This window comes from Gadus morhua, chromosome 1, assembly GCF_902167405.1.
Source record: "Gadus morhua chromosome 1, gadMor3.0, whole genome shotgun sequence".
Lineage (NCBI taxonomy): Eukaryota > Metazoa > Chordata > Actinopteri > Gadiformes > Gadidae > Gadus > Gadus morhua.
In genome coordinates, this window is record NC_044048.1 from 13,721,028 (window position 1) to 13,737,968 (window position 16,941).

At 42.2% G+C, this 16,941-nt stretch overlaps 1 protein-coding gene across 1 annotated transcript; it reads left to right on the forward strand.

Moving 5' to 3' along the window:
- The first annotated feature begins 12,185 nt into the window (after positions 1-12,185).
- LOC115551868 (cytochrome P450 3A30) lies at positions 12,186-16,718 on the forward strand. The gene is made up of 13 exons (XM_030367449.1): positions 12,186-12,387; positions 13,821-13,914; positions 14,005-14,057; positions 14,220-14,319; positions 14,508-14,621; positions 14,721-14,809; positions 15,006-15,154; positions 15,251-15,378; positions 15,492-15,570; positions 15,653-15,813; positions 15,919-16,145; positions 16,254-16,416; positions 16,511-16,718. The coding sequence occupies exons 1-13, from the start codon at positions 12,317-12,319 to the stop codon at positions 16,589-16,591; spliced, it is 1,509 nt and encodes a 502-aa protein (XP_030223309.1). The 5' UTR covers positions 12,186-12,316; the 3' UTR covers positions 16,592-16,718.
- The last annotated feature ends 223 nt before the right edge of the window (positions 16,719-16,941 follow it).

Below are 16,941 nucleotides of genomic sequence, written 5' to 3' on the forward strand. Positions count from 1 at the left end.
AAACAACAGAGCAACGCTACTGGACTGCATAAACAGCTGCTCCAGGAACACACATGCACTGTATAGGTGTTCACTGTTTAGACAGACAGACAAGACTGACACGACAGACAGACGGATACGTCAGTATTAAATAATAAAGAGATTTGAGTTGCCACTGTGTTGTTCGTGAATAATGAAAATATTGTTTATTTTCCAGTTAGCTAGGGTCTGTTTCATATGTAATGGGCTAAACAGTATGGAGCCATATTTGTTGTCATTCTGGCAGGACACAAATAACGTGTGTTCTCTATTAACATTGGTCAGAACCCTGTAACCAGATGTATTGCTGTTTCCTTCCAAGTCGGGGAGACTAACGGACTAAATTGGTTCAGGAACCATTTCAATTATCGAATGACCTTTGACCACAGGGACTATTCATATTGGGAAGCCAGGGGATGCATCAGCCTACTTCATCACCCCATTATAAAAATGTATTGTTAGTCTTTTAACCTCCATATATCACTATGTAAATATTGACATTAAATATAAATGTTTGCATGTGTGTCGGCCCCTGCACGTGTATGTGTGTGTGTGTGTGTCTGTGTGTGTGTGTGTGTGTGTGTGTGTGTGTGTTTGTGTGTGTGTGTGTGTGTGTGTGCGTGAGTGCGTGCGTGCGTGCGTGTGTGTGTGTGTGTGTGTGTGTGTTTGCAAGCAGGTAATCTCGGCTGCAGCGAGCCTTGTTGGAAAACCCTAACGGCATGGGGCAGAGTTAGGCCTTGTTTCCTGTTTTGTGGCGGAGATATTCTACTGAAGAAAACTCATTGAGAAACGGTGTTGATTTCAGAAGTGAATTATTACAGTGGCCTACATGATGTTGGTATAAAACCTTTACAGACACTTTTGACTGTATAATAGTGCTAAATGGATTTTTCGCTGATAATGCCAATTCTGCACTTAGAGCTTTCAACAACATGAATTGGTTCAACAAAGTAGAATTAAAAAAAAATACCTTCACCAAGATTTGAGCTTTTCTGTCATTTGCAGCAGGTTGCCTTTGACTTTTGACAGACTTTTAGACTTTTAAGTAAGCTCCAGTTGGTGTGCTTATTGGAAGGAGGCGGGTCACTCACCAAGCCGGGTTGCCACAGTGTGTGTGTGTGTATGTGTGTGTGTGTGCGTGCGTATGTGCGTGTGTGCGTGCGTGCGTGCGTGCGTGTGTGCGTGTGTGTGTGTGTGTGTGTGTGTGTGTGTGTGTGTGTGTGTGTGTGTGTGTGTGTGTGTGTGTGTGTGTGTGTGTGTGTGGCATGTGTGTACACGTGTAATTACATTTAGACAGCCAGAAACATACACTTACAGGCACTGACATTTGCCACTTTGCCTGTTCTGTACATGGTCCAACAGCAACAAGTGGTATATGCAAAAAATAACCATGCTTGGCTGTACCTGCTCTCTACGTGTTTTTTTCTGCTCTCATCAGTGGTTTTTTTTATATGGTTGACACCGAAGCCCAAACACCAAAGGCTTAAGCACCAGTGTATTTACCCTGATATGTACATACGATGTAAACACATACTGTCTATACATATATGATCCACACACATGATCAGAGCGTCTGAATTATTACCCGTGGATTGTATGCATATGTGTTTGTGCGTGTGTGTGTGTGCGTGCATGCGTGCATGCCTGCGTGTGTTTATGCGTGTGTGTGTGTAGATGTGACTCACATTCCCACTCACACTCTCACACATACACACACCCATACAACTGTGCACACACACACACACACACACACACACACACACACACACACACACACACACACACACACACACACACACACACACACACACACACACACACACACACACCAAATCACAAACACACTTCCTATTCCATTTTAGTGGTTTAACAAACAGTAGATTAGAAGATTAGAAAGCACTGGTTCTGACAACTGTCTCATTTATAAATAATCTTCAAAACAAAAGATGAGCCATGCAGACCGTGGCTGTCAATTATGTAAGAAGGCAACAAACAGTTACTTTGGTATGATGATTGGGAAAAAATAAAGTTGGATGTAAAGATAACGAGGTTACATTAGTAAATGTATACATTCATTTATTTACCTTTTATACATCTTATTATCGAGTTAGTTGCAACCGCTTTAAGAAAAAAATCATCCTAACATCTTATCCACTATTCGTTGGATAAGATAAGGCCACTATATGTTTTTAGTGGGCCTGTACCTGTTTGTGTCTATCGCTATCTCTTCTTTCCAGGCGCACCAAAAGCTTATGAACGGCTATAACATCTCGATAAAGCATGGTCACGCTGCAAATCATATCTAATTGGCAAGAAGGAGGTGTTAGATGAGAGGGAGGAGAGTGGATACATCGAGAGAGAGAGAGAGAGAGAGAGAGAGAGAGAGAGAGAGAGAGAGAGAGAGAGAGAGAGAGAGAGAGAGAGAGAGAGAGAGAGAGAGAGAGACACAGAGAGAGAGAGAGAGAGAGAGAGAGAGAGAGAGAGAGAGAGAGAGAGAGAGAGAGAGAGAGAGAGAGAGACAGACAGAGACAGACAGAGACAGAGAGAGAGAGGGAGAGAGAGAGAGAGAGAGAGAGAGAGAGAGAGAAAGATGGAGGAAGAAAGAAGAGAGAGAGAGAGAGAGAGAGAGAGAGAGAGAGAGAGAGAGAGAGAGAGAGAGAGAGAGAGAGAGAGAAAGAAGAGAGAGTGAGAGAGAGAGAGAGAGAGAGAGAGAGAGAGAGAGAGAGAGAGAGAGAGAGAGAGAGAGAGAGAGAGAGAGAGATGGAGGAAGAAAGAAGAGATATTGGTTTGATTGGATTTAGCAGTGCAATAAACGGCCCAGGTGGTGGGGATTGAGGGCGAGAGCGTTTCCGCAATGAATGAAGGCTCCCGAAGTGACAGAGAGACATTTGTCTGATAGTCCCTGTGTTGACCCTACAGGGACTGAGTCAGTTTAAAATGCAGGGAAGATAGTGAAGGGTGTTGTGAGCCAGCTGTCTGTCTTTCAAACTGCCACACTGAGCACTTATTAAACTTCATGGGCCATATCTTGCATCCGGCGCAATTTACTTTCTCACTGGCGCATGTGTCGTTGCTAGTTTGCAACTGGCGCAGAGTGTTCTTTTCATACATGCCCATAACTTTTTAGGATTGATGAGTATTTGATTGTGAGAAAACATTGGTTTACCTCGAGTGAGCGTTAAAAAAAATGAATGTGTAAAATAATTAAAGGGGACCTATTATGCTTTTTCGACTTTTATGACCTATAAACGTTGTTATAATGATTGATAGTCATGTTTAACAATACAAAAAAAACGATGTCGATTTTCGGGAAGCACTTCCTCTCATCTGGGCGCTTTCAGCATTCTCTGTCAACGCTCGGTTTCGTCCTTCTCCGCCCCCTCGCCCCCTTCCTGCCAACCCAACACCGTTGTGATTGGTTACCTTCCTTGAAGCTCGCGCACGGGCAGTTTGACCAGGCATATGGGCGCGCGGCAGGAGTGCATCTACGTAGATGATTTCCCGGAAATGTGGACAACTGAATCGCAAACGTTGTCCCGAGTGTTGCCCTGCACAGCCACCCCAGACTGTCACCAGGGAATACGTCGAAATGCATGTACGTCATTATTTGACACTTTAGTATGGTTAAACATGACTATCAATCATTATAACAAAGTTTATAGGTCATAAAAGTCGAAAAAGCATAATAGTTCCCCTTTAATGAATGTGGGCGCGCGTGTGTGCGTCCATCTGTTTAAACACAAGCAAACTAAACACATAACGCATAATACAGTCCATGGAAATGTATATTAACGAGGGGACACATGCATATTAGGAACACAAGTCGATAACGATAATGCATACAATACTGATAAGAAGCGATGTTTATAATGTATTGCGTATATCATTAGAACCACAGTTACCGCGCATCATATTTCTGAAGTTGTGGAAGAAAACCTTTTTCCATGTGTGAATTAGGCCATATTATTTGGCCATAAACTGAGCCATTTGAAGTTTGATATTCATGTGCGTCTCATCGGAGACTGCAGACGCGCTGTCAAAATATCAACTCGTCAGATTCAAACACGCTCATGGCTCTTAACGTTGCGCCCAAACCCCACGGGTAATTAGGCTACTTCAGACCAACCCTTTGTAGATTTGCGCCGGGCGCAAGAGTCATTTTTGCGCCGGTAAAATAGCAACATCGCCATAAACCGCCCACAAAGCTGCTAGCACTTGGAGTTTCTCACTTGAGTTTCAGACCGTTAAAATAGGGCCCCATGACTTTCTTCATCTTCCTTACAGTCCAACGTTTTTCAATTAAACCCCTTTACACTGCTTTGCTTTCACCTCAAAATCGCAATTTGTGGTTGTTTATACCACGTGCAAAGGAAATCACAATCATGTGTATAAGTGTGTGTGTGTGTGTGTGTGTGTGTGTGTGTGTGTGTGTGTGTGTGTGTGTGTGTGTGTGTGTGTGTGTGTGTGTGTGTGTGTGTGTGTGTGTGTGTGTGTGTGCCTGCATGCGTGCCTGTCTGTGTGTGTGTGTGTGTGTGTGTGACCTTCTCGTGATCATGACATTTCCTACAAAAGTATCATTATCCTCCATGGGTTTAATAAAGATAAGGTATTTCATTGTACTTGATTGCGGCACTTACTTTGATGTACTTTGTGGCTCTTTACAATCTGTGTCCACCGCTACGAGGGTTCTTAATCAGTAGAACCGCACAAGGTTGGGTTGGAAGACGTATCATCGTCATAGTTAATTACTCTTAAGCTGCTGGCAAGAGATGGCGATGTGCAAGACAAATGATAGGACAATTTTTAAGAGAGTACCCATTTTGATTTTCGAGTGGGATGTATGTACACAGAAGATAGAACGTCTCTAGGTTGTAGCCCTTAAAGAAGCGGTTCACAGTTATAGAGGCTGCCTGGTGGCTGTTTCAGACCTCTGTTTGCCACTACCATGGACTGGGAATCCAAGCTGACAGAGAGTGAGAGACCTGGTTCTCAATGCTTCGCTGGAGAGATGAGATCTGGAAATTAAGTTTCAATCATGCCCTATTTGCATGTTTTCACCAAGTGAAAAAGGATATTCCTTAAAAAACCATTCTGATGCCTATGCAGTGCAAAAAAGGTGATAGTGCGGGTAGAGATAAGATCAAGTTGGATAAATCCCTGTGCACTGTGTGTATGAGAGTCTCAAGGTGTACTCACGTGCATGTTGTGCATACACATCCCTCCCTGATAAAAATATCTATTTCAGTCTGTCTAAAAAACATATATGTTACAATACATACATTTCCTCTTCCTCTCTCTTTCCCTCTCTCTCTCTCTCTCTCTCTCTCTCTCTCTCTCTCTCTCTCTCTCTCTCTCTCCCTCTCCCTCTCCCTCTTTCTCTTTCTCTTTCTCTCAAGGATGCCTGATAGACTGGAGAGGACATTGGGGTTCGAGAAATGCTGGGAGTCAAACTCTCTCTCTCTCTCTCTCTCTCGCTCTCTCTCTCTCTCTCTCTCTCTCTCTCTCTCTCTCTCTCTCTCTCTCTCTCTCTCTCTCTCTCTCTCTCTCTCTCTCTCTCTCTCTCTCTCTCTCTCTCTCTCTCTCTCTCTCTCTTTCCCACATCTCAAGCTATGCCTACACTACAACAACACTCATCTCTGTGTAAGTACAGGCGGTGCAGAAGGACAGACTTCTTTTGCTGGTCTACGGTTGTGTGACTTTGCAGTACCCTGGCCAGGGAACAGACACATCTCTACCGTGATCCTTGGGGCCGTATTTGATGGTGGTTGGTTTAACATTGTTGTGGTGGTGGGTGGAGCATAATGGCGGTGGTGGTCGGAGCTTAGTGGTGGTGGTGGTGGGTGGAGTATGGTGGCTGTGGTGGCGTGGGTGGTAATGGTGGGGGGTAGGGGTGGTGGTGGTGGTAATGGTAGTCTGGGTAATTGTGGGGATCGTGGTGGGTTGGAGTAGTGAAGGTGGGAAGCGGGCACCGGCTGGATACAAACACACTGTAGCTGCATTATAAGTCCCACCATCCCACAACTACCGCCTTTTCATCTACAGAGCTAAGTTTCCAGGTGCCTTCTGGCTATCTCCCTCCTGTGGATCTCCAGAGTGATTGGTTATGTGTTAGCAGACAGTATGGGCAAAATAACTGTCCAAACCTAAACGATTATAGTTCAGGCAATTCATTGCATTCTCTGACTTGATTTAACTTTCATTAATGTTACCGTACACTGCCCCCTACTGGCATAAAACTGACACTCGGGTGCGAAAGAGCCCATTGATAATGTATTTTGCAAATAACGTTAACTTAATTTGTTAAACTATGTTTTAACGGGAAAAGGTATGATATGAGGCAACATACCTCCTTCCCTTTATGATATTAATAAACCATGTCAGCATAAACATTATGTCTGTATTCAGTCTGGGATGTTTTTAAATAGGTCACAGTCCCTAATTCTAAATATTAATTACAACTTTAACTTTGGTTGGAGATAAGGTGTTGGAATCTTTTGACTTAGATTAATGATCTTTATTGTCCATTTCTGGATTTGGATTTGACTTTGGCTTCACAGTACACACAAATTGAACTTTGAGCCATCACTATTAGCTAACTCTAGCATATCTCCCTCTTCTGACTCAATGCTTTACTGCTTGCACGGACACGCAAGGTAGGAACCTAACCTTTATGCATCCATCCATGATCATGCATGTGTCCCATTCTTTGCTTTCAAAGTGTCCCACATTGAATTCTTGCCTAACCGGAAATATGAGCAGACCTTGAATAGCCAGGTGATTTCATAAAAGCCCTTTACAACTGGCAGCATGGGTCTAAAGGCTTACATTCTAATGACATTATGGCCATTTCTGGTGGTTCAAGCAAGTCATGGGTCAAGGTAATATTGTGTAAACCCTCAATGTTGACATCAAAAAGAGAGATACACTGTATGTAACTGTATGTTTTGTGAGAACGCACGCGCACGCACGCACGCACGCACGCACGCACGCACGCACGCACGCACGCACGCACGCACGCACGCACACACACACACACACACACACACACACCAAGCATCTCAAAGCAGATGGCTGGGCGCCTTTACTCCCATTCTGGATCGGGACAGGCAGGTGTCCCCGCTAATTACACAGGTGACGTGAAGCACCGAGCTGATGAATACTCTTCAGATAACATCTGGATAACACACTGTGTCCATCCAGAATGCTTTATGAAACTTCTTAACTTCAGAAGGTCACATTAGAAAGTATAGCCCAACCTCAATCTGCATACCATTAGGAGATTACAAAACAGTTACATATCTGATCCCTGTTGAGAGAATGGGAAGTATAAGCATAACGTTTAACACAGAAGCTCAGAGAGAATGGGTGTGTATCCATTACATGCAGGGTAGAAACAAGCCGGGAAACCAGAAAAACCACTCAGTTGATACACAGCCTACCTGCTCACGATACATGCAAAACTTTCTAAAGGACAGGTTTTGATGCCTTTCGAAAATCGGATTATGTTAGTGTATAAATAAACAAAAAATAATATTAATTATACATAAAATGTTTAAAATTCTAGATTCAAGGGGTGTTCATAAAGGTTACTTTGCTGTTCTACAAAGTTGGGACCTGCACATTTGCTTAATCACAACAATGAGATTGTGTGGTCTGCAAGTATTTGTCCAAAAGTTTGATAGGCCTACTGATAATAAAATCAATAAAATAATTGTCCCCCAAAAAACTAAAGTAAACCATGTTTTGTCCGGACATTATTAGTCCAATAAGGCACTAGGTTGTGCCTCGACTGATATTACCATGTCTTTGACTTACATCAAAGTATTTTGAAGACCAAATCCAACAAAAACAGCGTCAAACGTTATGTCAACTCGATTGATAAACAGAGAAGATCCCCTTGTCAGTAAAGCCCTTTACAACTGGCAGCATGGGTCCAAAGGCTTACATTCTAATGACATGATGACCGTATCTGGTGGTTCAAGCATGTCATGGGTCAAACTAACATGTGTAAACCCTCAATTTTGCAACACAATCAAAATACCAAAAAGAGAGATACAATGTATGTTTTGTGAGAACACGCACGCACGCACGCACGCACGCACGCACGCACGCACGCACGCACGCACGCACGCACGCACGCACGCACGCACGCACGCACGCACGCACGCACGCACGCACGCACGCACGCACGCACGCACGCACGCACACACACACACACACAGTGCCTTTGCTCCCATTCTGGCTTTAGGACAGGCAGGTGTCCACACTAGTAACAAGTAACCGAGCTGATCAGAAGGACCATAAGCATCATTAGGAGCTCGATGAATACTCTTCAAACAACCTCTGGAGAACACACTTTCCATCCAGAATGCTTTATGAAACTTCTAAACTTCAGAACATTAGAAAGTATAGTTCCCCAACCTCAATCTGCATACGATTAGGAGATTACAAAATAGTTACGTGTCCGATCCCTTTTGAGAATGGGAACTATAAAGTATAACCTCTAACACCCCAACTCAGAAAAAATGGGTGCATAACCATTATACATGCAGGGTAGAAACAAGCCGGGAAACCAGAAAAATCACTCAGTTCATTCAGTCGACCTGCTCATGTTATAAAAAAATAAAAAAATGGTACTATCTATGAAATGTTTAATAGGCCAGATTCAATGGTTGGTCAAAAATGTCACATTTGCTGTTGTATAAAGTTGGGACCTGCACATTGGCTTAACCTACAACAATGAGACCAATTGTGTCAACAAGTTTGATAGGCCTACTGATAATTCAATAAAATATGGCGTATAAACCCAAGACAACCTCTCCAATTCTACCTACATCTTTGGTTATCGTTCTGATTGATGGACCCCCAGCCACAGAAATGACAAATCATACCTTATAAATAAAAACACTAAACCAGTTATGCCACCATTAATACGCGTTTAATTAATTGCCTCTCTGTTTTAATGCCATAGGGCGTACACGTCTTTGTCATGGAATGCTTCCAGAAGTATGGCAAGATATAGGGGTAAGTGTGTCTGCTTAGGCCTATGGCTTTTACAGCATTAACAAAATGCTATTGTGTGTATTCTATGTATCAACTTATATTTCTTCACATAAAATATGCTTACACTGTTCAGGGAAACTGTGAAGTAATGTAACTGGGGGGTTGTTTGTGATGTTAGATTCTACGATGGCCGGCAGCCTGTGATGGGTTTGATGGACACGGCTATGATCAACTCCTTGATCACCTCCTCTAAAATGCCGTGGAGTTCTCTTTGCTTCACCATGACCAAGACTGAGCACACCCTAGAGGTGAACCCCCTGCGCTCCATGAGCTTCACTGGGTGACTCTGATGGGAGGGATCCGCTGTAGTCTGAGTGTTTGTGGATGCGTCCGCTGAGTCCACGTCATCCTCTAGGTCACTGTTCTGTGAGTAATCCTACAAAAAATGGGCGCAGCATCAGGGTTGGGGAATATAAATGACATCTGAATTGTATCAGCAAAGATGGTGTTAATGGGGTGACTCTGGACCGGAATCCAGAGTCTGTGAAATGTTGGTGGGAGGAGGGTCCTCAGAAGATGCAATTTCCTGGAATATAATTTTTATAAAATTTGCCTCAGGACTTCCCCCCCTTGCACAATGGTCAAATGATGAGAAACTATTTCGATACTTTGTGGTATGGCACTGATGGGCTAGGTACGACTCAGAGAGTGGTAATTGTTCAGCACGTGGTATATTCCAACAGAGACACAAGGCAAACGAGCGTGTGTTCTGGAGGGTTCCTGAAGCACCTCTCGAACACTGGTAAACAAACCCTTATATTTGGAGTAGGCGGAACGATAAATAAGCTACGCCTACACGTTCTAATTTACCCAGGTAAACCTTTCCGTCTGTCTTGGCCTAAACGTAATTGACAAAGTAGCCATGTTTGTAGTCTTTAAAGGTTGGGTATGGGATTTGCGAAATGCCAGCAGATTTTGAAAATGCACAACTCAAATGGTCCTACCCCCTCTCCTTCAACGCTGACTCTGACTCCACCCATTCCAAGTACATGGACGCGCAATCATGCACGAGCGAACACAGATGCGCGAGAGCGAGTCATTTGCTAGTTAGCTAGCTCTAGTAGCTACCGCAGGATAACAACAAACAGAAACTTGCTCTGGGTCACGAGGTTTGAGTACGTGCACGAAGGGGTCGCGTGCGGGGCGCGGGGGAGGGGGAGTGCAGTACGACCGTTTGATTGACGTACTTACTGTCCAATGCAACTCGGTGGCTCTGGAAATCATTGGCTGGAGTTTTTCGAGCCCTGCCCGTTCCACAGATGATTGACTTGTTTAATTTTCATGTCAGTACTTCTAACTCAGTGGCTGTAAGTGGGTTATGATAAGGATTTCAAGTAATTTTGCAGAAATGGCCAAAAAAGCGAATTCCATACCCAACCTTTAACTTATATACAAAATCACTAAAACCTTAAATGGTGTTGTCCATTATGTGGTGAAGAAACAATTCATAACTGTTGTTAGCTTGAAACATGTAATGAGAAATAGCATAGACTAATATAATTTACATCATTCCCCCCTTTGAGGCTGAAAGACTCACATAGCGTTATGTAAGCAAAATGCACATAAATTGCTATAGGACAGCAAATGTTAATGATAGAAATTCATGTACAAAATGCAAAGCATTTGACAAATATTGATTATTTGATTGGTGGCTGGCATCCTTGTAGCTGGATCACCTCCTCTAAATTGACGTGGAGTTCTCTTTGCTTCACCATGACCAAGACTGAGCACACCCTAGAGGTGAACCCCCTGCGCTCCATGAACTTCACTGGGTGGCTCTGATGGGAGGGATTCGCTGTAGTCTGAGTGTTTGCGGATGTGTCCGTTGAGTCCACGTCATCCTCTAGGTCACTGTTCTGTGAGTAATCATACAAAAAATGGGCGCAGCTTCAGGGTTGGGGAATATAAATGACATCTTCAAGTCACAACTCAAAACTCACCTGTTCAAACTCGCACACAACGTCTATTATGTTTATTCATTTATTTATTTATTTATTTTTTCACAATGTCTTGTTTTTTTAAACGATTTATGATGACTATATGCTCTGTAAGGTGACCTTGGGTGTCTTGAAAGGTGCCTCTAAATTAAATGAATTATTATTATTATTATTATTATTATTATTATTATTATTATTATCTGAATTGTATCAGCTAATCATACAAAGAAAATAATAGTGATTCCAAGTCATTGTTGGTTATATTTGTGTAATACTCAGCTTTGATGGTGTTAGTGGGGTGACCCTGGATCGGAATCCAGAGTCTGTGAAATGTTGGTGGGAGGAGGGACCTCAGAAGATGCAATTTCCTGGAGTTGATTTTTATGAAATTCGCCTCAGGACTTCCCCCCCTTGCACAATGGTCAATTTATGAGAAACTATTTCGATCCTTTGTGGTATGGCACTGATGGGCTAGGTATGATTCGGAGAGTGTTCAGCACGTGGAGAATGTTCAGCACGTGGTTTATTCCAACAGAGACACAAGGCAAACGAGCGTGCGTTCTGGAGGGTTCATGAAGCACCTCTCGAACACAGGTAAACAAACCCTTATATTGGGAGTGGGACGAATGGTAAATAAGCCACGCCTACATGTTAGGTAAACCTTTGGTCTGTCTTGGCTTAAACGGAAATGGCAAAGTGGCCATGTTTGTAGTCTTTAACTTATATACAAAATCATTAAAACATTATATGGTGTTGTCCATTATGTGGTGACGAAAGCATTCATAACTGTTGTTAGCTTGAAACATGTCATCAGAAATAGCATAGACTAAAATAATTTACATCAACACACACGCACACACACGCACACGCACGCACACACGCACACACACACACACACACACACACACACACACACACACACACACACACACACACACACACACACACACACACACACACACACACACACAGACACACACACACGCACAGAATAATACCAGTTGGTTAAAGTGTGATAAGATTCCTGTGGTGTTTGCATATATTACCATGTCTATGACTTACAATCAAAGTATTTTGAAGACCAAATCCTACAAAAATATCGTCACACGTTACGTCCACTCGAATGATAAAAAGATAAGTTCCCCTTGTCTGACAGATTCGACACGAGGAAATGAAGAAAAGCATAACATTCCATATATGGTTATGTCCCGCCCTCAAATTACAAGTTTAAAAGACAGCTAGGGTAACAAGATAACGTTAATGCACTTGGTCACAGTTGGCCACAGTTGGTCTTCAACATGGGATTTTTACCTTTTCTCTCCACCGAGAGCTGGACCTTAATTTGTATTTGCATTGCCCTCCTCGCGCTGTAAGTTGCTTCCTAATGTTTGTGTTTACACAAACATCAACTAATATTGCGATACCAGCAGTTACAATGTTGTTACAAGTGCACATGTTGGATTACTATTCTCACACTTCAACTTTAAATTGTTTTAAGAGTTGAATTGAACTACTCGAATTAAAATCTGATCGATAACGTCATGATTGCGCAACACTGTTATGTTACAGTAGCCTAGTTGATTATTATCACGGCTACTTATGGCTGGTTCAATTTTGTAGTTTAAAAGTTGTACAAACAAAAAGATCAAGTAAAATGTCCGCATTAGAGTATCTTAAAACGACTCGACCTTTGTTATATATTATGTTGAGTTGAGTTATCCCACATGTTTACAACAAAAAATCTTTTAGTTTTATTCAAGGTATTATAGTCTACCTTCCCGGTAGAGCCCATGGGACCTATGAGATCGAAAAATATGAATTGGTTTAAATTGAAAGAAAGTAATTGTTTTTCTGGTCCCAGTCCATATGCCCCGGATTACACATAGGCTGTTTGTGGATTTAAATGATAATTTTTCATGCAAAGAAAACTAAACATTTTCCTGAAGAAGTTTGATAATGTTAGGTTTTTCCAAGGGGACGATAAAAGAGGTGAAAACCATTGGGGCATGTGGATAATTTTAGGTATGCCGATGGGGAGATTGTCGGTCTTGTCCACGCCAGTCGTAGGGAGCGGAGTGACGGCGCATACATCGATGAGTCTTCCTCATTTTGTTTTCTCCACAGCCTTTAACTGAACAATTGCACAATAAACGGTCAAACTCTTTATATGAAAAATTATCATTTAAATCCACAAACAACATATTTGTAATCCGGGGCATGAAACCCATTCATATTTTTCGATCTCAAAGGCTCTCAAGGGCTCTACCGGAAAGGGCGTGACTTCGCCACCCTATGGGGTACAAACCCCAGTACCCCTTAACCTCCGCTAGAGAGAGACATAATTTATCGATCTGACATTTAAATCTCTATCTCAGTACGATGTGCTACCTGTGGCGGATGCCATCCACTAAGCTAATGCGCACGGTAAAGCAAAGATACGCGTTCAATAGGCTCGTATAGTTATTTTTAGTATGTTTGGGGAGTCAACTCATCTAATAGCAAGTTAGCAATTGAACATAATCTAATGTCACTAAAGACAGTCACTACAATTTTACCTACGTCTTTGGTTATTGTTCTGATTGATGGACCCCGAGCCACCTATGACAAATCATACCTTATGAGAGACTGTATACCTATTGACCTAGTCCCTCTCTCAAACTCTCACTCTCTCCCACGCAAATTGTTGTGTATCTATTCTGGATCAAAAATTAACCAACACTGTAAAAGCAGGGTTTTTTTTGTAAATGTATACATACATTTAGATCATGAATTCTCATGTTTCGTTTTTTCTTCAACCCCTAGGTATGGATATGCCCCCTATGGATTCTTTAAGAAGCTAGGCATCCGTGGACCCAAACCATGGCCCTTTATCGGTACATTTTTGGAGTACAGAAGGGTGAGCGATGTAACGCGTAAACGACACTAAACCAGTCCTCCCACCATTAATCTGTGTTTAATTAATTGCCTCTCTGTTTTAATGCCATAGGGTATACACGTCTTTGACATGGAATGCTTCCAGAAGTATGGCAGGATATGGGGGTAAGTGTGTCTGCATAGGCCTATGTCTTGTACAGCATTCACAAAATCCTATTGTGTGTATTCTATCTGATCAATTTATAGTTCTTAACATAAAATATGTGTACACTGTTCAGGGACTCTGTGAAGAAGTGTAACTGGGGGGATGTTTGTGCCATATGTTAGATTCTACGACGGTCGGCAGCCTGTGATGGGCGTGATGGACACGGCTATGATCAAAACCATCCTGGTGAAGGAGTGCTACTCTACGTTCACCAACAGACGAGTGAGAACACCTACAGATTCCATCATCATGACTTCCTGCTTTCAAGGAATTTAACACTGACCGTGTGTGTGTGTGTGTGTGTGTGTGTGTGTGTGTGTGTGTGTGTGTGTGTGTGTGTGTGTGTGTGTGTGTGTGTGTGTGTGTGTGTGTGTGTGTGTGTGTGTGTGTGTGTGTTATTCTGTCTTCAGGACTTTGGCTTGAACGGCCCCATGCAGGATGCAGTGTCAGTCCTCGAGGATGAGGCGTGGAAAAGAGTCCGTAGTGCTCTGTCTCCATCGTTTACCAGCGGGCGTCTGAAAGAGGCATAGCGCATTCATGCACATAACATTCCTGAGGCTACCATTCACCGATATTCGGAAATGTTGTGTTTATGTTTAATATTATTATCATTTCTTTGACAGATGTATCCAATTATGCTAAAGTACTCAAATAATGTGGTGGAGAATCTTCGTCAGAAAGTTGCTGCTGATGAGGTCATCGATGTGCAGGAGTGAGTAGTATGGATGGTTGGGGGCTGGGTTTGGTAGTAAAGTGGACTCCCAATTTTCTTTTTTAATATAAAGCACAAACCGGGTGCATTTCAGAGGTCCTTCATTGTAGCCAATTAAATGATCTATATATTTGTATGTATTTTAATCATTATGTTTGGTTTATGTTCGTTATTTTCATATTTAATTATTTTGTAGAATATTTGGACCGTACAGTATGGATGTGGTCACCAGCACTGCCTTCAGTGTTGATATTGATTCCTTAAATCAACCCTCTGATCCGTTTGTGGCTAACATCAAGAAGATGATGAACTTCAGCTTTCTAAACCCACTGCTTTTGATTTCAGGTAGGTAAAACCTCAGCCTAACAATTTAATACTACTTTATCATTACTATTATTCTTCATAATAATCTCTCGTCTCTCTATTTCCTCTCCCTCAAAGTCCTGTTTCCTTTCATGGGACCAGTGTTTGATAAGCTGAACCTGTCGTTTTTTCCGGCTGATGTCCTCAAATTTTTCTACAGCTCTTTGAAAAAAATCAAAGATGATCGGACGAAGAATACACACAATGTAATTGCCAAATATATAAAATGTCCCCCAAAAATCCTTATCTTTATGGGCATTCCTTCAATCAAAATATGTGTGGCATGTATCTGAATATTTGATCTGTTGAGGACAAACAGAATCGAGTGGACTTCATGCAGTTAATGGTGGATTCCCAGACGACTGAGAATATCAACGAAGACGGGACCCCAGAGAAAGGTACAAAACAGAATCGGTGTACATTAAATCAGTGGGCCCAATGTGCAAGTTGGTGTTTTGGAACATGCTCTTTGTGTTGCAGGCCTTAATGACCACGAGATTCTATCCCAAGCCATGATCTTCATCTTCGCTGGCTACCTGACCAGCAGCAACACCCTATGCTTTCTAGCCCACAACCTGGCAACCAACCCTGAAGTCCAAGCAGCCTTGCAAAAGGAGATAGATGAAACCTTTGAAAACAAGGTAAAAAAATAAATGTTTATCCTTTTGCACACACTTCTTCCATTCATGTTCCCATCCAACATGTGCATGTGAGCTATTGAAGGACCTCTTCATCCAAACCTCCAGAGCAGGCCAACGTATGAACCGCTGATGCAGATGGAGTACCTTGATATGGCATTCAATGAGTCACAGCGGCTCTTCCCTCTCGGCAATCGATTGGAAAGGATTGCAAAGGCCTCTGTGGAGATAAACGGTGTCGTAATCCCAAAAGGAACTGCCATCGTGGTCCCTGTGTATGTCCTTCACCGGGATCCAGCTCTTTGGCCAGAGCCTGAGGCCTTCAGGCCTGAAAGGTAAGCTGCAGTACCAATCCCTAGTAGGATGGGTTAAGATCTGACATGGTCATATTAGCCATTACCCTGTTCTAGTATTTATTTTAATGGCTGCACTTCCCTTTGCAGATTTAGCAAAGTAAACAGAGAAACCATGGATCCTTACTCCTTTCTTCCATTTGGAGCTGGGCCAAGGAATTGTGTGGGCATGCGGTTTGCTCTCTTGATGATGAAGTTGTGCATGGTTGAGATTCTACAGAACTTCAGCTTTGTCACCTGCAAGGAGACTGATGTAAGATGCTGACATTCATGAAATATTGAGATTTTTTGCATTGTTTTTTAATATATTTTTGTAACGCTCAACCTTTTTGTTTGGCCTTTAACAGATTCCTGTTGAGATAGGGACGGATGGCATCCCCGGACCCAAGAATCCAGTCAAACTGAAGCTTGTTCCTAGAGAATATTAAGTGGCTCATTTTGTTTTAAAATATCTTTGCATGATTTAAAAATCAATAAAAAAGAAGGATCATATAATTGTCATGAATGCGGCAAATGCTATCATCTTTGCACAATAAAAGATACAATTACCTTGGACTTAGAGTCTGCTTTTAATGGTATTTGTGATTTTAAGGAAAGAGGAAAACAAAAACACAACTTTAGCGTAGCATGTATCACTATCCAACCTTTTGTAATATTATATAGAAACGTTAGTCAGCGCAATCATTTGGAAGTTTGGCAGAATTATAATATCGATCAAGTAGGCTACAAAAAACATAGCAATATAGAAGGAAAAAATCAAAACTTTTATGATCAAACA